The sequence below is a fragment of the Coregonus clupeaformis genome, chromosome 16 (genome assembly GCF_020615455.1).
Source record: "Coregonus clupeaformis isolate EN_2021a chromosome 16, ASM2061545v1, whole genome shotgun sequence".
Classification (NCBI taxonomy): Eukaryota; Metazoa; Chordata; class Actinopteri; order Salmoniformes; family Salmonidae; genus Coregonus; species Coregonus clupeaformis.
Genome location: NC_059207.1, coordinates 3,425,685 through 3,447,560, shown reverse-complemented (window position 1 = coordinate 3,447,560; position 21,876 = coordinate 3,425,685). Strand labels below are relative to the sequence as shown.

The following is a 21,876-nucleotide window of genomic DNA, read 5'->3' as shown; positions in this document are numbered from 1 at the left end:
TATCTGGGAGAGACATGGGAATACAGAGAGGCTTCAAAAAACACAGCTTTACGGCTGCATGAGCAAAGAGCAGAGGATAGAGAGACGGAGGAAGACAGAGGGAGGAGATGGAGGAGAGAGGCCGGCATTGACCCATTTCTGCAGGCCTCCATTCTATAACGGAGACTGGCCACACGCACACTCCCAGACCCACTTGCAGACAGACACATTCTTCCAGACTTTGAGATACCCAGAGATATGCTTCACACAGGCGCACACCCACACACACACCATAAGAGCACCATACACACAGCCCTATACAGATCAGCTTCACTCAACCATCCTCCTTTAGCTTTTCAATATGAAAACCCCTATTCGCTATTGAGCGTCATTCTATGGCAGCTAGTGCTACCCCAAGCTGTTCCTCATCACGACATGACACACTTCCTGCCAAGAATGTATGTGTTCAATACCGAGCTGATAAGATCATGAGCCCCTTCTCTTCTATTCAATCTATTTCTATACCTCCCTCAAAGCTATTGAGGTGTTATGGGGATTGAAGGACATTGAAGAGCCCTGTCTATTCAAACCCACTGTCAGGGTGAAATATCTCTACCATAGAAATACACACACATTGACTTTCAATGATTTTATTCAGCGCCAAGATATTTTAGTCACATGCACTGGCTCGCTCAATAGCACTGTTGAGAGTCCCATAGACATATACTTGGACACACACTCGTGCACACACACACATACACACACTTGTACACACACTTGTACACACACACAAAAACACACGCCGACGCACAAGCAGACTCGCCGACACACACACACTGCGACACACACACACACACACACACAACCCCTCTCAAATGCACTTGATGCCCTCAGACGAGGACTCTGACTCAGTTCAGACTGTAACCAGTGTTTATCTCCGCCGCTGCTTTACCGACATTGCCTCAATGTTACGTAAGCGTTGTCTCTCCTCACTCCTCTGCTCTTAATGCTCACATTGGCTCATAGTCCTGTTTTGTCCCATCTCTCTGTTAACCTGTTGCTTTCTTTCTCTGGCTGTCGGTCTGTCTGCCTCTTTCTTTCTCTGCCTGTCTCTCTCTTTCGCTCTCTCTCTCTCTCGCGCTCTCACTCACTCTCTATTTCTCCATCTCGCTCTCGCTCTCTCTCTCCAACTCTCTATTTCTCTCTCGCTCTCTATCTTTCTCTCTCTCCATCTCGCTCTCTCTCTCTCTCCAACTCTCTTTCTCTCTCTTTCGCGTGCTCTCTCTCTCCATCTCTCTGACTGACTGTGATGTCTGACTGTGATGTCTAACAGTATTACTGTTATAGAGGTTAAAGATGATTAACCTACGCAGCAACCTGGATTACATATCACACACACACATCAGATACACACGTACGCATGCACGCTGACACACACACACACACACACACACACACACACACACACACACACACACACACACACACACACACACACACACACACACACACACACACACACACACACACACACACACCTGGCTCATTCAGCCAGGCATTGAACCACATCCAACACATTATCCGCAGAACCTTTTCCAATTGACACTCCACTGTCAAACACAATAAAGAATTGGCATGCTCAACTCTGTATTATGTGTATAAAAGCAGTCTGTTTGGATGCAGGCTTACAATAGAATTAGTATTAGCATTACAATAGCAATTACCCCTCTATCTCTCTCCACTGACAACTAACATAATGCATGATAGACACATCACCACTGCTGTAGACTAACAGAACATCTGCCACTTGCAATCAGACTGTGCTTTAGAAGAGTGGAGATAGGCGTGGCTACAGTGCAGTTTGAAGGTGTGTGCGTGTGTGTGTGTTTGTGTGTGCGTGTGCGTGTGTGTGTGTGTGTGTGTGTGTGTGTGTGTGTGTGTGTGTGTGTGTGTGTGTGTGTGGCAAAGATCAGGTGCATGCCTGACACCAGCCCTCCTCAGTCGAGCTGGGGGCCCTGAGGCCTCTACTCAGTGTGTGTGTGTGTTTCCATGCTTCCCACTCCCCAGCACAGAGAGAGGGGGGAGACACAGGGGAGATAGGGGGGAGGAGGGGTGATGGTAAGGGAGTCCGATAGATGGAAAGTGAATAACTGCTGAGAATTAAAATGTCATCGAGCACAGAGGAGGCAAGCAGAGATACTGAGATCATTCCCCCTGACACACCAGCACATGGGTGTGTGTGTGTGTGTGTGTCTCTGTCTGTGTGGCTAGTAATAGTAGAGATAATGTATCTCCTATGTGTCGGTGTGTGAGTGTGTGTATATACATGTGTGTATTAGGGCTGTGACGATACCAGTATCGCAATATTTTTTCCATGGCAAAAATGAAAACACGAAGCGACCAAACTCTTTGGTCCTTTAGAAAACATACTATATGTAAAATATTGTGTGCTATAGCTTGGAAAATAAATACATGTGACTCTGGAAGACAACATAATGATGTTTGTTTCCAACCTTAGGCCTGTTTTGTTTTCTTCCCACGATACTAACGAGTAACGTGATACTGGTGTCGTCCCGGCCCTAGTTAGTTTTTCCATTGTAAAAACCAAGGGAAATTGTTTACTGGGTTGAAGTACCAAAGTGTGTGTGTATGTGTGTCCAACATATGCTCTAGCATGTGATATTTAACCTGTGGCCATGACTCTGCACACTGACTGAGACCCATTCCAACTCACACACTATGTCATGTTATACCCACAATTACAGTTTTTGCCTATTGCTTACACACTTTTTGCAGAATTTGGCTCATTATGTCAAAACTCAACACACAAGCCAATCAGACATAGCACTTGGAGATTAACAACTCACATATATGCCAAAATGAAACACTGCAATCAAAACTTAACACTCCTTTCTAAAAATGAAATTCTTGCAACAAAACCATACACACAAGCAACATTTGAATTACTCTTTCATATCACCAGCAACACACTGATGGGCTTTATATAAAACACTGCAGTCTTTGTGTTTCTATTTTTATTGTAATTTTATTGTCATTGTCTTCTGTAAAACTCAAAAGTAGAATTTCTGCAGTAATCAAACAGTATTTACAAAAAAGTTTTTACAAAAAAACAAACATTCTTACAGAAATTCTTAACATCAAATTTAGCAACAAAACAAAAGTAAAAAAACAAAACAATTACTGGATAAATTGCTATTGGGGAAAAAAACATATACTTGTTTTGTGTGTGTGTGCGTGTGTGTGTGTGTGTGTGCGTGTGCGTGTGTGTGGTGGGGGGCGGGGGGGCTTATGGATCACGCCTTCTGTTCGGATCTGGCCACAAGACCTCGTCAACATCACAGGCGATGTCCTCGCGGGCTAGGCATCGGGGAAAATATCGCCTTGTGTGCCGAATCCACCCTTGGATTGATCCCACCTCAATGTCTCCACATGCCTCTTCCATTGCTTGCAGAAGAGTCATGCGGGCATGTGGTTGCCGATCATATACTTTCCACCGCCACGCTGAAAATAATTCCTCGATTGCATTTAGAAAGGGGCTGTAAGGGGGCAGGTATAAAACTGTGAAATGATTATGGTTGTTGAACCAATCTCGGACCAGAGCAGCCCGGTGGAAACTAACATTATCCCAGATGACAACAAACCTGGGCTGCTGTGGTCTGTCCTGCACAACTGCATGTAGTGCATCTAGAAATGCAATGATCTGTCCTGTATTGTAGGGACCTATAGTGGCATGATGATGCAGGACTCCTTGGACACTAATTGCAGCACACAAGTTGATATTTCCCCCACGCTGCCCAGGGACATTTACAACAGCCCTTTGTCCAACTACGTTACGGCCCCCGACGCCTGGTTTTGGCCAGATTGAAGCCTGCCTCATCCACGTAGATGAACTCATGCGGCAGTTCGGCGGCATCAAACTCCAGAACTGTCTGTAACAGAAAATATTGAATAGTGTTACTGAAAACACATACAGTAACTACAATGTCTATATTTTCACACAAGTAGGGGCTGGGTTGGGTGAGTCTAGACAAAAACTACAAGCTACAGGCAGGGCAGGTGGCAGCATAAACCCTCATTCCCACATCACAATATATAGTATGTAAAGTAAAGTGACACATACCTGCACATAATCATGGCGCAGATCCTTGACCCTGACACTGTTCCTCTCAAATGGCACCCTGTACAGCTGCTTCATTCTGAAGTTATGTTTCTGTAGGATGAGACTTGTAGAAATGCTGTTGTTGAATATTGTTGAATTCATTCCCATTTGCAATTATGCGTTGTTGCAACTCACGAAGTCGGATTGCATTATTTTCTCGCACCATTTCAATGATGGCAAGCTCTTGTTGTTGAGTGAAGAGCCGTTCCCTTCCACCTTGAGGAGGTCGTCCAACCATTCTGTAGAAAATGCCACCACAAGATGTCATTGGTTAGGTTATTTTTCACATACTGTACTTTCAAACTGTACACAGTACTGCAACATCACAATGGTATTCCTTTACATATTCAGTACTTCACAGCACTACCCATTTTTGTATAGTATAGTTAGTACAGTAATACTGTAATATGATACAGAATCATGTGACACATACAGTAGGTACAGTCTGGAGTAGAAACTTGAAGATATACCTGTTCTCCAGTCGGAATGTCCTTATTATCGATGCTACTGTGTAGCGACTGAGGTTAGGGTGGACTCTTTGCCCAGCCTCCCTCATGGACAGGCCATGATTTATCACATGGTCCACCAGAGTAGCCCTGATGTCATCTGATATACGTCTCCGCACTGGTCCTCGTCCTCTTCCACATCCTCTTCCACATCCGACTCCTCTCTCTCTTTGTCCTCCTCTTACTCTGACTCTCATTGCCTCCATGCTTGCAAAGTTCTAAAAATGGCTCACCTGAGGCCTATTTGTAGTGCTAAGGCTCAGACTGATTGGTGTTCTGTTTTCTGTGCAAGTGTTTTCAGGTGTGTATGTAAGTGCATACAATTGCCAGATAAGTTTTGCATTTTGAACAGAGTGTTTTCCCAATGATAACAGGTCATTTCGTTTTTGAACAAAGTGTCTAATGTAAGAAAACGTGTGTAGTGTTTCGCAATAAGTGTGTTACAGAATTGCAAACAAAGTGCAAAGTTGACATTGTGTTTAAGCTATGGTTACACTGTGTTTAAGGTATGCTACAAGACGTTTAGGTATTGAGGCTTTGGTCTAAGCATTCGGTTTTAGTGTGTAAGCAATGGGCAAAAACTGTAAACACCCAGTAAGGTTTCCACATTCACACACACACACACACACACACACACACACACACACACACACACACACACACACACACACACACACACACACACACACACACACACACACACATACACACACATACTTTTCCTGGAAAATTACATTTCTGCAACATAAACAGGTCTTGTCCTTAGATGTACTCACATCTATCCACTTAGGCACTTCCGACACACACACACACACACACACACACACACACACACACACACACACACACACACACACACACACACACACACACACACACACTTTGGTACTTCAACCCAGTAAACAATTTCCCTTGGTTTTTACAATGGAAAAACTAATTTTCTCAATCTTCTCCATTGAAAACAGCTTAGGAAAACCTCATGCCATGTTGGCACTAGTAGTCTGTGTGTATTTCGATATTTCGAGCATGGTGGAATGTGTACAAAGAGAGTGACGCAGTAAGGTCTTGGCTTAGGTTATGGAGCAAAATAATACATTTTCAGGGCTGAAATACATGCAGTATATAGTTATTTTTGGTTTGAGTACACAGGTTAATGTGTTCAGCTGTCAGGGAAAGGTAATGGGTTGTGATGGCTTCATTAATGTGTCATACAAGTGTTCCATGTGAGTTATGAAGGGTTCTAAAGTTACAGGAAATATGAAGTATGATCCAAGATTTTAAGGAGTTGGCCGGGAGAGACGGTATGAATCCCTAACATAACTCTTTCTCAAGGGTGTGTGTGTTTGTGTTTGTGTGTGTAAGTTTGTGTGTGTGTGTGTGTGTGTTTGTGTGTGTCCAGGGAGGAAAACATATAGTTAAAGCTTCATCATCTCGATGACATGTAGATATACCATATCTCTCTGGAGAGGACTACAGAATTAGTACAGGAATGCGACTGTAAATTCTCTCCCCCCGGTCTTTTGACTGACAAACTTTGTTCCTATCTAAGAAAAAGGTCCAGTACTCACTAATAGTAATGTCGTTTCGTTGATTTAATTATTCTTAGGACAACATGTCCAAATACACAGACACACAGCGTTTGTCATCATCAGCATGAGACAGACTTTGTTATAACGTACTCTGGAAATGTGTTCAAGAGACCAACCAACTGGAACTAAGAGCAGAACTCCAGTGTTTGCGATGCCAAAGGTTTAATGTTTAGTTGTGCAGACGGAAGCACACACGTCACACACACGTTCACACACACACCATCGCTCCTGCATTAACGTACGTTAGTAATGTGTATCCCAGGGGCCAAACACCCACTCACATTTCCATAATTTTGTGTGTGTTTGTGTGTGTGTGTGTGTGTGTGTGTGTGATATCACGTTCATAACTCTAGACAACAACAGTGCGTCACAGATACGGTATCGCACACACCAGCGGCGAGCGTGGGAGAGAGATACACACACTTCTATACAGGCAACACGCTCGCTCTCGCTCCCATCCCTCGTCTTTGTTCCCTCGGTTTGTTTGTTTGTGTCTTCTTCTGTTGTCGTTTAATCTGCTCTTTCGCTCCGTGCCTCATCCTTCTCACCCCCCCCTTTACTTTAACCTATCTGCCGTCTGACAACATGCTTCTCCTTCAAGTCTCAAAGTGGGTTACAGCTCCATGTGCAGACTGTGTATTCTATGGTCGCGTCAAAAGTAGTGCACTATGTAGGGAATAGGGTGCCATTTGGGACGCGGCCTGTATCTGGACAACCAAGGCTAGTGTTTTACTGTGCACTCTGGAGACTGACTTTAGTGGGTCAAGTAACTGGTCTGGTCTATTTGGAGAAGGACTTGGACACACACATACAGAGGTAGACACACACAGACAGTTAGCGTGCACACACACATACACACACCCACTCACACTACACACTTGTCTGAAGCCCTACTCTGGTGCAGACAGTGCTGGCTGATTGAGGTTGACTGCGGTATTATTTCATTAATAATGTTTTTCCACTTTGCCGTATTTCGCTCCGTTTGTTTCGTGGGAGGAAGAGGGTGGCGAGGCGATGTTCCTCCTCTCCCGTCGTCCTCGACTGCTCAACACCCCCCCTCATCACTGCTGATCATCGTCTCAATTACTTATCCCTCGCTCCCTCCCCTGTCGCTGTTTTCTGTCTTTCCTCTCTCAGCTCATCCCAAGTTCCTCTCTGTCCACTCCTCTACTCCTCCACCCCCCCAATCCCATTGTCACATTCCTTCTTTTCCTCTTGCTCTTTCTCTCTCATTTTCTCTGTTTTCTCGTTTTCTCTGTGGTTAAGACTAACAACTACTACATTATTCCTCTCCTTTCTTTGATCTTTTCTAGCCATTACCGAGACTTTAAGTGACAATGGCTTAAAGTCTCGTTCTCTCTCGTTCTCTCTCGTTCTCGTTCTCTCTCTCTCTCTCGTTCTCGTTCTCTCTCTCTCTCTCTCTCTCTCTCTCTCTCTCTCTCTCTCTCTCTCTCTCTCTCTCTCTCGCTCTCTCGCTCTCTCTCTCTCTCTCTCTCCATCTCTCTCGTTCTCTCTCGTTCTCGTTCTCTCTCTCTCTCTCTCTCTCTCTCTCTCTCTCTCTCTCTCTCTCTCTCTCTCTCTCTCTCTCGCTCTCTCTCTCTCTCTCTCTCTCTCTCTCTCTCTCTCTCTCTCTCTCTCTCTCTCTCTCTCTCTCTCTCTCTCTCTCTCTCTCTCTCTCTCTCTCTCTCTCTCTCTCTCTCTCTCTCTCTCTCTCTCTCTCCATCACTTCTCATAGTCTACTGTCTCAGCCATGTCAACAACAGCTTGTCATAGACGATCAGGCTCTCTCCTCCCTCGTGTTCTCTCTCCTCCCTCGTGTTCTCTCTCCTCCCTCGTGTTCTCTCTCCTCCCTGTTCTTCTTCTTCTCTTTCACTCTGTCCTTTTCCAGCCTTTCAGTCCTTTTTTTTTACCTCCAGCACTGTCCCTTTCTCCTCACTCCATTTTCTCTCTTCTCCTCCTCATCCTCTCAAGCATCTCTCCTTCCTTCTCTTGGTTTTTCTATCCAATCCTCCACATTAATGTCCTCTGCAGATCCCTCTCTCCTCTCTCCTCCTTTCACACTTTCCAACGCTCACAGGCTGGCAGGAAGATGGAGAGGTGAGATGACTAAGGCTCTCTTCTTTCACACCTCTCTCTCTTTCTCCCCCGCTCCATCTCTCCTCACCATCCAACACCTTAATCTGTAGCCTCAAGCCAAACAGAATGTATTTTTGAGGGAGGGAAAGCAAAGGTATTGAGGCATGAACTGAAAGAGAGGGAGGCAAGAGGTAGAGAGAGAAGGGAAAATTATGTTTTCACCTCATCAATCAAATTTCAATCAGCCCTTTTTACATTAGCAGATGTCACAAAGTGCTTATACAGAAACCCAGCCTAAAACCCCAAACAGCAAGCAATGTAGACTACATGGGGAGTCTGTACAGAGTACAGAAGTGGGATATTTTAACTATCCTCCCTGTTCCTCCCTGTTCCTCCACACCCTCTACTTTCTGACCTGCCCAGTTCGCTAGCTGGTTCTGATAACCTAAAATGGAATGGATAAGAGCATGGTGCTTGCAACACCTGGGTTGTGGGTTCGAATCCCTCATGGGTCACACACTAAATATGTTAAGTATGCATCCCTTCGGATAAAAGCATCTGCTAAATTATCACATTATATTGTTTAATTACACAGAAGTTAATTTCTCTTTCTCTATATTATATAATGAATCCTGAATTCTCAATGATATAATCATTATCTCCACATAATAATAATAATAATCGTCTCCTCATCTAATGTGGAGCTCCAAACCCATCTCTCTCTTCTCCAGTGTGTTTGTCCAGTCTAAATAGCAGACTTTTATATCACGGCAGTTTATTGGAGTAAATTAGTGTGCATTAGTGATTGAGCTCAGTCAGTAGGCCGCTTAATGAGTTCTACTGGGCCGAGACATTAGGACTCACATCTTGTAGGACTGTGACATTTCACAGCTTCTGTGTGTGAGTTTAATCACCACGTCTGCAAATGTCACTCATCCACTGGCTGGGTAGAATGGTTGGGCTGTATGAATGGGAGGCATTGTGAAAGGGAGAGTGTGAGTTTGTGTGTGTGTGTGTGTGTGTGTATATGTGACACTCGTCCTGATATGTTGTTCTGTTGTTCCCCCTCCAGCTACGTCAGATGGGACGCGCCAGGGCCTGGAGAGTATGAAGGGAGGAGTGTGTGCCACACAGGGCATGAAGGTGGTCCTCAAAGTGGGACAAAGTGAGTACTGAGACACACACACCTGAAATAAACACTCATTCATCATTTTCTCTCTCTCTTGCTCTCTCTCTCCTTCTAATCTAACACACACACACACACACACACACACACACACACACACACACACACACACACACACACACACACACACACTGAGTGCAGTATTCTACTCTGAGTGTGTTAGTGTTGATTAGAGGCAGAGAGCTGGAGGAGAGGAGCAGCCAGGATCACATGTCTCTAATGAGGCCTGCTGACTTCACTCACTAACTCACTAAACACCACGACTCTCTCTGCTACTGGCTGTCTATGCCCAGACATACAGTAAGGAGTAGGCTGCTCATTCTGGGCTTAAACAATGACTCTGATAATGACTCTGTACATACAGTGCATTCGGAAAGTATTCATACCCCTTGACTTTTTCCACATTTTGTTACGTTACAGCCTTATTCTAAAATTGATTAAATGTATATCTACACACAATACCCCATAATTTTTGCACATTTATTTAAAATAGAAAACTGAAATACCTTATTTACATAAGTATTCAGACCCTTTGCTATGAGACTTGAAATTGAGCTCAGGTGCATCCTGTTTCCATTGATCATCCTTGAGATGTTTCTACAACTTAATTGTAGTCCACCTGTGGTAAATTCAATTGATTGGACATGATTTGGAAAAGCACACAACTGTCTATATAAGGTCCCACGGTTGACAGTGCATGTCAGACCAAAATAAGTTTGGAACCACCAAGACTCTTCCTAGAGCTGGCCGCCGGGCCAAACTGAGCAATTGGAGGAGAAGGGCCTTGGTCAGGGAGGTGACCAAGAACCCAATGGTCACTCTGACAGAGCTCCAGAGTTCCTCTCTGGAGATGGGAGAACCTTCCAGAAGGACAACCATATCTGCAGCACTCCACCAATCAGGCCTTTATGGTAGAGTGGCCAGACAGAAGCCACTCCTCAGTAAAAGGCACATGACAGCCCGCTTGGAGTTTGCCAAAAGGCACCTAAAGGACTCTCAGAACATGAGAAACAAGATTCTCGGGTCTGATGAAACCAAGATTGAACTTGTTGGTCTGAATGCCAAGCGTCACGTCTGGAGGAAACCTGGCACCATCCCTACGGTGAAGCATGGTGGTGGCAGCGTCATGCTGTGGCGATGTTTTTCAGCGGCAGGGACTAGGAGACTAGTCAGGATTGAGGGAAAGATGAACGGAGCAAAGTACAGAGAGGTCCTTGATGAAAACATGCTCCAGAGTGCTCAGGACCTCAGACTGGGCGAAGGTGATCTTCCAACAGGACAATGACCCTAAGCACACAGCCAAGAGAACGCAGGAGTGGCTTCGGGACAAGTCTCTGAATGTCCTTGAGTGGCCCAGCCAGAGCCCGGACTTGAACCCGATCTAACATCTCTGGAGAGACCTGAAAATAGCTGTGCAGCGACGCTCTCCATCCAACCTGATAGAGCTTCAGAGGATCTGCAGAGAAGAATGGGAGAAACTCCCCAAATACAGGTATGCCAAGTTTGTAGCGTCATACTCAAGAAGACTCGATGCTGTAATCTCTGCCAAAGGTGCTTCAACCAAGTACTGAGGAAAGGGTCTGAATACTTATGTAAATGTGATATTTCAGTTGTTGTTTTTTCTACAAATTTGCTAAAATTTCAAAAAAACTGTTTTTGCTTTGTCATTATGGGGCATTGTGTATAGATTGATGACGGGGAAAAAACTATTTAATCAATTTTAGAATAAGACTGTAACGTAATAAAATATGGAAAAAGTCAAGGGGTTTGAATACTTTCCGAATGCACAGCAGAGTAAACGGTCTCTATGGTCTTAAGCACCACTGACCTTGCTAATGGCTCTGCTTCTGGTGCCTGTGGGTGACGAAGAGGGGTCAATGTTTTAGATGAAAGTCATACTTTTTCTCTTACATACACATATTTTCATACATGACTGCAAACACATAAATACAAAAAGTAGTCAGCCGAAATGTACACGCACACACTCACACACAAAAACATATTGATTGTTACATTTTTTACTCACATAGGCATTTTCATTGAACACCCCACCCCTCCATCCCCCATTCCTGTACCTCAGTCTATGCACACACACACACACACACACACACACACACACACACACACACACACACACACCACTCCCCATTCTATGCTCCTCATAATAGAATCCTCTCTCCCTCCCCAACAGTGTTATGAGCTCTGTGTGTTGTTGTGAAAGCTCTTCTCTCTGTGTGTCTTTGTGACAGCTCTTCTCTCTGTGTGTCATTGTGAAAGCTCTTCTCTCTGTGTGTCGTTGTGAAAGCTCTTCTCTCTGTGTGTCGTTGTGAAAGCTCTTCTCTCTGTGTGTTGTTGTGAAAGCTCTTCTCTCTGTGTGTCGTTGTGAAAGCTCTTCTCTCTGTGTGTTGTTGTGAAAGCTCTCTGTGTGTCGTTGTGAAAGCTCTTCTCTCTGTGTGTCGTTGTGAAAGCTCTTCTCTCTGTGTGTCGTTGTGAAAGCTCTTCTCTCTGTGTGTCGTTGTGAAAGCTCTTCTCTCTGTGTGTTGTTGTGAAAGCTCTTCTCTCTGTGTGTTGTTGTGAAAGCTCTTCTCTCTGTGTGTCGTTGTGAAAGCTCTTCTCTCTGTGGGTTGTTGTGAAAGCTCTTCTCCTGAGAGGGAAGTGGTGCTGCTGTGTCTCTATCTCTCTGTCCCATCTCTCCATCATTCTCCAGAGCCCACCCAGAGGAGAAGAATAGCACTCCCTATATCTCTCTTTTCTTTCTATCACCTGCTCTCTTTCTTTCGTTGCTGGTTGATTCCCTCCCTTCCTCTCTCTCTCGTCCTCCTCACCTCTGTTCTCTCTGGTTTTCACACTCATTTGCAGGTACACCTTTCTTGTCCCTCTTCTCTCCTCTCTTACTCCTCTTCTCTCCTCTCTCTCCTATCTTACTCCTCTTCTCTCCTCTCTCTCCTCTCTTACTCCTCTTCCTCTCTCCCTCACCTCTCTTGCCCTCCCCGCCCCTCTCTCTCTGTCTCCCATCTTTCTTGCTCCCTCTCTTTCTCTCCCTACCTATCTCCGTCTTCTTCTCTCTCTCTCTTTCTACCTCATCCACCCCCTCTTTCTCTCCTTCCCTACCCGTCCTGTCTCTTTCTCCCCACCCAATATCTCCTTTAGCTCTCTCTGCCCCTCTCTCCTCTCTCTCCCCCTCTCTCCTCTCTCTGCCCCTCTCTCCTCTCTCTCCCCCTCTCTCCCCCTCTCTCCTCTCTCTCCCCCTCTCTCCTCTCTCTCCCCCTCTCTCCCCTCTCTCCTCTCTCTCCTCTCTCTCTCCTCTCTCTCCTCTCTCTCTCCTTCTCCCCCCTCCCTCTTCTCCCTGTGTTATCTGTTGTGTGTCTGAAAGGTCACCTCTGCTCTGTTTGTCATCTAAACAAACAGTGTGCCGCCTCATAGAGATCCCTGATGAGATATGGAGCGCTGCTCAGCTCTGAAACACACACGTGCACGCAGGCACACGCACAAACAGGCACACACACACACACACACAAACACACACACACATACACCCGCACTTAGAAACTTGCACGTTCCGAGAAACACACACACTCTTTCTCTCTCGCGCTCTCTCTCTCTCACACACACACTTTATGTTTTACTATCCTTGTGGAGACCTAAAATTGATTTCCATTACAAATCCTATTTGTAACCTTAACCCTAAACCTAACCCTAACTCCTAAACATAACCCCTAACCCTAATTCTAACACTAATTGTAACCCTAAACCTAACCTCTAAGCCTAAAATAGCCTCTGTCCTCATGGGGATGTGGGAAATGTCCCCACGAGGGAGAATTTCCCTTGTTTTACTGCTGGGGACATGTGGGGATTACCCACAAGGATAATAATACACACAAACTCTCACACACAACACACACACCCTCAAATGCACACAGCACTCACGAGCCCCAGCAGTCATATTGATCCAAACTCCCCTCATGCCAAGTTCTGATTGGCTGTCTGTCATCAAAGGGCCTGTCGAAACCAATAATACCTGCCACTGTGTATGGACCTCCGTAAATGTCAGTTAGTGTAGAAGTATAGCTCTGCACATAGAGTGTGTGTGTGTATACATTGTACAGTCTCTGTGTAGAGAGTATAATAGGGCTGTCTATTATGTTCCTCTCAGTAAATCTATATGGAACTCTGTCATAGCCACAGCTAGGGGATATTAGGGCTCTGTCCCAAATGGCACCCTGTTCCCTTTATAGTGCACTACTTTTGATCAGGGTCCGTAGGGAAGTGCACTATGAAGGGAATAAGGTGCCATTTGGGATGCTGCCTAGCATTACAGTGGGGCTGTTCCCTGTCTTGCAGATGGGATGGTGTGGTATTGGAGATGATGGGCTATTATTGCTGTTTTATATTAATTGTGGTACTTTTACAAATGGAAACCCTTTAAGTATCCTATTTTAATCTAGTTGGATAGCTATTTTAGAAAATTACATTGAAAGATGATCAATATTTAGTTTCATTTAATGGGCCACAGAGATCTGGTATTAGCTCAGACAGAGTCTTGGTGTAGTTGGTGTACCTGTTTTGAGGTTGTTTTCATGTTGACAAGATGTTGCTGTGAGATTGTGTTATCGTGACCGTCGTACATTACTGTTTTTTCCTTCAGACCCCTATGGACTGCCCCCGAAACCTGCCAAACCAGACCAAAGTGCGGGTCGTACCAACACCAGAAATACAGGTAAGAGGGGTGTGGAGGAGCTTACACACTTACACCACCATGAGGATAGAGGATACCACAACCAATACAAAAATACAAAAAAAGCAAGCGAGTGAATGAGCGAGTAAAGAAAGAAAGGAAGCGACAGAGAACGAGGGACGTTAAAAACGACAGATGGAGGATACGAGCTGGAGACATCTGTGGGCTCTCTCTATTTAAATCCATCCCTCTATCTCTCTGTCCATCCCCTCTTTTCTTCTCCTCCCCTCAGAGCTAAGTGCCGCAGGCGAGTAACAACGGCTCTAATAGCTGCCCAGGGAGTAGGGGCAAGGTGGGGAGAGGAGGGAGACCAGGGGCGCCATTTGAAGGAGTTATTATTGTCATTAGTTTGGGCGGCCTGGTTTCTGTTGGTCCGCGGAGAGAAGGAAGAGGAGAAAAGAGAAGAGGAGAGAGGAGAGGGAGATAGAGGAGGGGAGCTGAGGAGGGAGGGATGTTGTCTCATGGCAGGGAGCAAGTTGACCTGGTCTTTGTGTGCTGGATGGTTCTGTCTCTCCCAAACACATACAGACTGTGTCCCAAATGGCACCCTGTTCCCTATAAAGTGCACTACTTTTGACCAGAGTCCTAAGGGGCCTCGTCAAAAGTAGTGTACTAAATAGGGAATACGGTGCCATTTGGGACATGACCATACAGGCCATCTCTACACTCTAATGTGAAGTGTGTGAAGTGGAAATGAGAGAACTGATGAGAGATGGAGAGAGAGATGAGAGTAAAGGAGAAAGCACAGAAGACAGAGAAAGGGAGGAGAGTGAGAGGGGTGAGAGAGGAAAGGAAGGAAGAAGGCTTCACCGTTGAAGGAGCAGAAAACAGAAAGAGGATAGGAAAGAGAGAGAGTGGGGAGGGAGAGGGAGGACGGGAGAGGGGGAAGAGAACAGGGGAAATGATGATAATAGACAGAGCTGTTGAAAGGAGGAGGAGGAGATGGAGCGAGAGAGAGAGATGTTGGGGTAATGGAAGGATGGAGGGAACGAGAGAGGGAGGAGGGAAGAAAGAGAGAGGCGCAGAGCGGAATTGGTGTCTAGTATTAGCGTTTTGTCAGTCAGTCAGCTAGACAATCAGTCAGTCAGTCCTGCATGCACGGTAGGAAGACGAGAGAAGAGAGGGAAGAGAGGGAGCGAAAACAAAAGGGGAAATGTGCCAACGATAATGATGACCCAATCCCACGACCGCCCTAACCACTACCACAGCCGACGTTTGCATGGTCAACACGACCATTCCTCGCAGGGGTTCCCAAACCCAACAGACACCTGCTGGGCTATGACCGTACATGCGGTCGGACCATAAGGTTGGGACCATGTTCCAACCAGGCAGCATCACTGTGTGGTCTCTAGCTATAGAGACCCAGATTGTGCCCCAAATGGCACCCTATTCCCTATATAGTGCACTACTTTTTACCAAAGCCATATGGCAACCTATTCCCTATATAGTGCACTAAATCGAGAGTGGGGTGCCATTTGGGATGCTGTCCAAACCACCCACCCATTCTGACTCCTTTATGTGGGCTAGCGCTAATGCTACATAAACAGCGTTGTTAGGCTTAAGGGATAAAGTGTGTTGCCTTGATCCCCTCACTGTGGGTTGCTGAAGCTTCTAGTCAGAGCCAGCCTCTCAGTTGGTCTCCACAGGCATAGAGGAACATTCCAAACCCTCTTATATCCAACACCATCCACTAAGTTATGTCAATAAACAACATATATGGTCACATTGGCTGCATTCTTTCCTGTTGGGATAGCCTTTGATGGTTCTGCCACTGGAACTAAAGGAAGACGGTTAGTCACCTTGGTGTGGGATAGACATGTTTATTGCCGTGTAATATCTAATGTATATAGAAGAGGTTACACCCTGAAGTAGGCACGGTTCAGGGTTAAGAATTGCCTATGAGAGGTACAGTGTACTTTCTGGTGTACTTGTCAAAGTTTGTCAAAGGTAAAGTTATATACAATTTTATTTACGTCTTTTATAATGTTACCAAAATAACCTTTTCTTGTGTCATTCTACAGGTGGTGCTGGTAACGCCACCCATCCCAGGGTTCCTAGCGGTGGCGGCGGGGATTCGGGAGACGCGGGAGGTGAGAACGGACCCCTCCCCCCCTCCAACGTGGCAGTCATTGCCGGCGCTGCAGGGGGCTCTGCCTTCCTCCTCCTGGTCACCGCGGTGATCTGCGTGGTGTGTTACCGGCGGCGACATGCCAAGCACTCGGAGTCCCACCACCCGCCCCTGTCACTCTCCTCCCTCACCAGCCCCAAGAGGCACGGCGGCGGGCACGGCGGCGGCCATGGTGGCGGTAACAACAACGGCTCGGAACCCAGTGACATCATCATCCCGCTGCGGGCTTCGGACTCGGCATACTGTCCTCACTATGAGAAGGTGAGCGGGGACTATGGTCACCCCGTCTACATTGTCCAGGAGATGCCCCCCCAGAGTCCAGCCAACATCTACTACAAAGTATGAGGGCAGTCGCCATGACAACCTACAGTACTACCAACTACAACCTACCCTGTCCTATACAGTACAGTACCACCTACAGCCTACCTACAACCTACCCTGTCCTATACAGTACAGTACCACCTACAGCCTACCTACACTCACTGACTTACTCTCCAAAACCACAAAGATCTTTAGTCCCCTATACAGTATCTGAACTGCCCTATCCATCCCCAATCCCAGTCACAAGTGTGTGCATCTAGCTAACTGAAGAGGCCATCCGTACGCCCACCACTCTTCACTCAACTGTGTCACTAAGCTAAGTGTGGAGGGTTTAGTATATAACCCCTCACTCAGCCCCCACCGGCCCCTTTAAAGAGGACAGCACTGGCAAGAGACTCTGGGCCCCACTTCTTTTATTTCTCTCACCGTGAATCAAACCCCCCCTCACCAGAGCTGAAGAGAAGAGTCCCGCCCTGTACACCATGAGGACAAGTGTGTGAGAACACGCACACCAAGCTAGTGTGAGAGAACACACACTAGTAACACCACAACATGAACTTCTGGGACTGACCCCTAGAAAAACCACCAACCAATCATATCCAGAGAACGCTGTATCTCTCCAATGCTCCTGTCCTGTACCAGACCTACCTGCCTCCTGATTGGACCCTGAGACTAACTGTGGCCCCTGATGTTATAACTCACAAATAGGATCCTAGTTTGTTTGTGTGTGTATGGTTTGTCATTGGACCAGGGGCCTCTGACTCTCTCACCCAATCAGAAAGCTGGGCTAGGGTCACGTGATCAAGCCCAGGTGCCCGAGGTCAGACCAATCGAGTCTTAGTGACATTCAGAATCTTGTATATTTTAATAATGTGTGTGTTTGTGTATGTGCGCGTGCGTGTGTGTGTGTGTGGGACTAGGATAATAATTCTGACACTGCTGTTGCACAGAAAAGTGTGTGTGCAGTTAGTGTGCTTTAGTACAGTGTGTGTGTGGTGTGTGTGTTAATCTATGTGTATACGCTACGTGTGAGCGAATATGTGTATGTTCGCGTGTCTTCTTTAGACTTGTCTTAAAAACCAAAACACAAAAAAGTGAGCGAATATTAAAAAAAATGTGAGCATTTTTTATTGCTAGCAACAATTACAGATTATATATGAATATGAATATCCAGTAAATAATTTCTAGACGTCTTGTTTTTTATAGTTTTTTATTTTGATTCCTCCACTTGTAAAACAACACTTCTGTTATACTGCTAGATCTTTTTTTATCCTGTGCTTTATTTTTTGCGATTTAGAAACCTGACCCTGTTTCCTTCCCCTTTGAGTTGTAAATTAATTGAATCCCTTTGTTTTTCTTTCCTTGGCAAACTGAGGTCGTTTCTCTCTCCCTCCCTCCCTCCCTCCCTCCCTCCCTCCCTCCCTCCCTCCCTCCCTCCCTCCCCTCTCTGGGCCTCCCCACCCTATGTATATTTTTTATAGTTCTTGTACTATGCTGTAGTTTTGAAGTTTAGACCTCGTTTGTGGAAGTTGTTGAGGTAGAAACCATCTATGAACTTATTTTTTTCCCCAAACACTTTTGAACAAAAGAAAAAGCAAGGGGGGAAATGAACGAGGGCGGGTTCCAAATGAAATAAAATAGAATGAAAAGAAAGAACGGGAACCCGAGTCGCTGTCTAGGGGGAAAAGAGAAAGAGCGACTGAATGCGGAACTTTTGTTAAAAGAAAAGAGAGAAAAGACTGAAGAAGGAAGAACGCAAAGTAAGAGTGCGAGAACAGATGGAAGAAGAAGTGGGGGGATGGGAGCTGAATTGAGCGATTAGAGAGAAGAATCCCTGGGAAGGATAGAGAGAGTGAAACAGTGACTGTGGTGGAAGAGAGGAGCCTTTCCTTCAATGAAGTACTGAGAAGGAGTGATGGAGCCTAGGAGGAGGGAGGAGAGGAACAGACACACAGCTGAAATGGATTTCAGGGCGAAACCTCACTGTGGAGCGATTTCATCTAAAACACACACACACACTGACAGATAGACACACACTCAAGACAATTGTCCTTTTCTCTGAAGGGAAATGGCACATTTCAAATTCCTCCCATTTACCCCTTAAACAGCTTTATATTTCAGACACACTCTACACTGATTATATTGACACAGACACACTGATCCCTCTAACATTCTCTTTCACTGTCAAACACACACACACACACACATACACACACACACATACACACACATACATACATGTATATGCTGATTTCACACACACGCTCTCTCTGTCTGGCTCTCTCTGCATCCCTTCTCTCTGCCTCACACACACACACTGATTGCTCTCATGTGGCTCCCTATTTCTGACACAGTCCTGGCTTTCTCCCCATGATTAAGTCAACCTCTGTGTGTGACAGAAGGATTAAAAGAGGGTTTGTGCTCCCTGTTTGTGTGTGTGTGTGTGTGTGTGTGTGCATGCGTGCATGTGTGCGTGTTTAACTATACTTGTGGGGACCAGAAGTCCCCACAAGAATAGTAAACAAACAAAAATTGGACCAACTGGGGACATTTTGTTAGTCCCCACAAGGTCAAATGCTATTTCTAGGGGGTTAAGGTTAGAATTAAGGTTAGGTTTAGTTTTAGGGTTAGGGTTAAGGTTAGGTTTTGGGGGTAAAGTTAGGGTTAGGGAAAATAGGATTTTGAATGGGACTGAATTGTGCGTCCCCACAAGGTTAGTTATACAAGACTGTGTGTGTGTGTGTGTGTGTGTGGGTGGGTGTTTTTCTCAAACAAGTTCCTGTCAGTCTCTTAGCCTGGCTAATAACAGTTTTCACACCCTTTTTCTAAAGCAAAGCTTTTTTCAAACGTGCCGTGTGTTAAATTATGTTGTATAGGCTAGCTGCTATTTAGTATTGTTGAGTGTTAGACAAATGATGTGTTCAAAGCAGGCACAACAACCTGTAAATACACACAGACGCTCACAAAATAGCAGACAATAGATGATGTGCCATACTTTGAAATATCCCTCATGCTCAACAGGTGTATGTTTGTTCCAAAAGCTTCACTCAAAGTGTGTGTTATTCATATGCACACCTGCTCAAAAAGCTTTATTTGAAATATTGCTTTAAAGTTTGTCTTACTACTACATCTACTCTCTGTTTCATATCATTTGTATGTTGTTTAATCTGTTCCCATTATACGTTTTGAATTTAGAAAGTGTTAAGAGAAGTTGACAAAATAGGGTAAAAGTTTCACCCCAATCTCTGTACTACAGCATCAGGATCTTGGTATTTATGTATGTATGTGGGAATCTGTCTTGTCTACAGTACAAATACACGACCACCAGGAATACTGTATACCTTCAAAAACACCCTCAAAGCCAAACTACAAACTCTCTCTGAATTCTGAAATCCTCTGACACTCTAAATGACAGTATTTGACAAAGATGGCTGCTGCCACAAACATAAACACTTGGATTTACTTCCTGGACTTTGTGGAGTTGCTACTCTGAAGATGCTGCTCATTCGCAAAATGGTTCCTTCTCTCCCTCTCTCTTCTCCCTCTTCATCCTCTCCTCTCTTTTTCACTGAGGAGAATCTCCCTCCGGGACTCAAAGCTTGGGCTTTTTTGTTATCATGTCGGTCGGTGTTTTTCTAAAAGGTTGTCTCTCTCTCTTTCACTGTTTGCTTTTGACTGTTTTCAATGTGTTGGATTTTTCTCATGGATCGTCATTTCAAAAAGAGAGGTTTCTTGTTTTGTGAAAACGCACACCTCCTCCTCCTCCCCCACACCTCTGTTGGTGTGTGTATGTTTCTTTGTGCCAATAGCCAGCAGGTTGAGGCAAGAGAGTGCGGGTTGGCTCTTGTACGTGACGTGTTGAGACTTTGTATTGGGACACTAGTGTGTGAGATGGGTTTGTGTCCACCTTCTCCTCCTCTCCTCCTTTCCTCCTCCCCCCATCCCTCCCATCACTATGACCCCCCTCGACCTCCTCTCCTCCCCCCATCACTATGATCTCCTCCTCCTCCTCTCTTTCTCTCCTCCAACACACCTCTAAAGAGAGGAGAAAACTAGTACATTCCTGCTTCGGAAAAATGTTGATTAAAAAAACATATGTTTAAGCACCACTCTCTGGTCTGGTCGTGGGTTCATTATTGTATGATGAGGTGTGAAGATCTTTGCGTGTGTGTGTGTGTGTCTGTGTGTGTGTGTGTGTTTGTGTGTCGTGTCTGGAAGGGGTAATGTACTCCAATGAGGCCCTGTCTCTCAGATGTAAACCTGTCAGGTCTCTCTCATATGGGGGTTTGTCTTAGCAGGGGTCCATTCACTGTTCCTCTATATAAAGGTACCCATTCAGTCCACACACACACAGCCTGCTCCCCCAGTTGTGTTATCAACCAGTTATCTACCCCAGCTTCGTTAGTGTTTGGTGTTGCTTAGCAACGTATCGACATAGATGACCGTCAGCCCTAACAGCTGTACCAACTCCCTCTCTCTCTCTTTCCTCCATTCTGTATGAACTCCATCTCTCTCTCTTTCCTCAATTCTGTACGAACTCCCTCTCTCTCTCTTTCCTCCATTCTGTACGAACTCCCTCTCTCTCTCTTTCCTCCATTCTGTACCAACTCCCTCTCTCTCTCTTTCCTCCATTCTGTACCAACTCCCTCTCGCTCTCTTTCCTCCATTCTGTACCAACTCCCTTTCTCTCTCTTTCCTCCATTCTGTACCAACTCCCTTTCTCTCTCTTTCCATCATTCTGTACCAACTCCCTCTCTCTCTCTTTCCTCCATTCTGTACAAACTCCCTCTCTCTCTCTTTCCTCCATTCTGTACCAACTCCCTCTCTCTCTTTCCTCCATTCTGTATGAACTCCCTTTCTCTCCCTTTCCTCCATTCTGTACGAACTCCCTCTCTCTCTTTTTCCTCTATTCTGTACGAACTCCCTCTCTCGCTCTCCTCCATTCTGTACGAACTCCATTTCTCTGTCTCTCTTTTCTCCATTCTGTACCAACTCCCACTCTCTCTCTCTCCTCCATTCTGTACCAACTCCCTCTCTCTCTCTTTCCTCCATTCTGTACAAACTCCCTCTCTCTCTCTTTCCTCCATTCTGTATGAACTCCCTCTCTCTCTCTCTCCTCCATTCTGTACAAACTCCATTTCTCTGTCTCTCTTTTCTCCATTCTGTACCAACTCCC

General features: G+C 45.5%; 1 protein-coding gene across 1 annotated transcript in view; it reads left to right on the top strand.

Moving 5' to 3' along the window:
• Positions 1 to 18,095, top strand: part of efnb3b (ephrin-B3b) — a 93,048-nt gene extending 74,953 nt beyond the window's left edge. Inside the window, exons 3-5 of the mRNA XM_045225854.1 lie at positions 9,403 to 9,495; positions 14,162 to 14,233; positions 16,273 to 18,095. Of these exons, the coding sequence (XP_045081789.1) occupies positions 9,403 to 9,495; positions 14,162 to 14,233; positions 16,273 to 16,724 (617 nt within the window). The 3' untranslated portion in view covers positions 16,725 to 18,095. The remainder of the gene's footprint in view (positions 1 to 9,402; positions 9,496 to 14,161; positions 14,234 to 16,272) is intronic.
• The last annotated feature ends 3,781 nt before the right edge of the window (positions 18,096 to 21,876 follow it).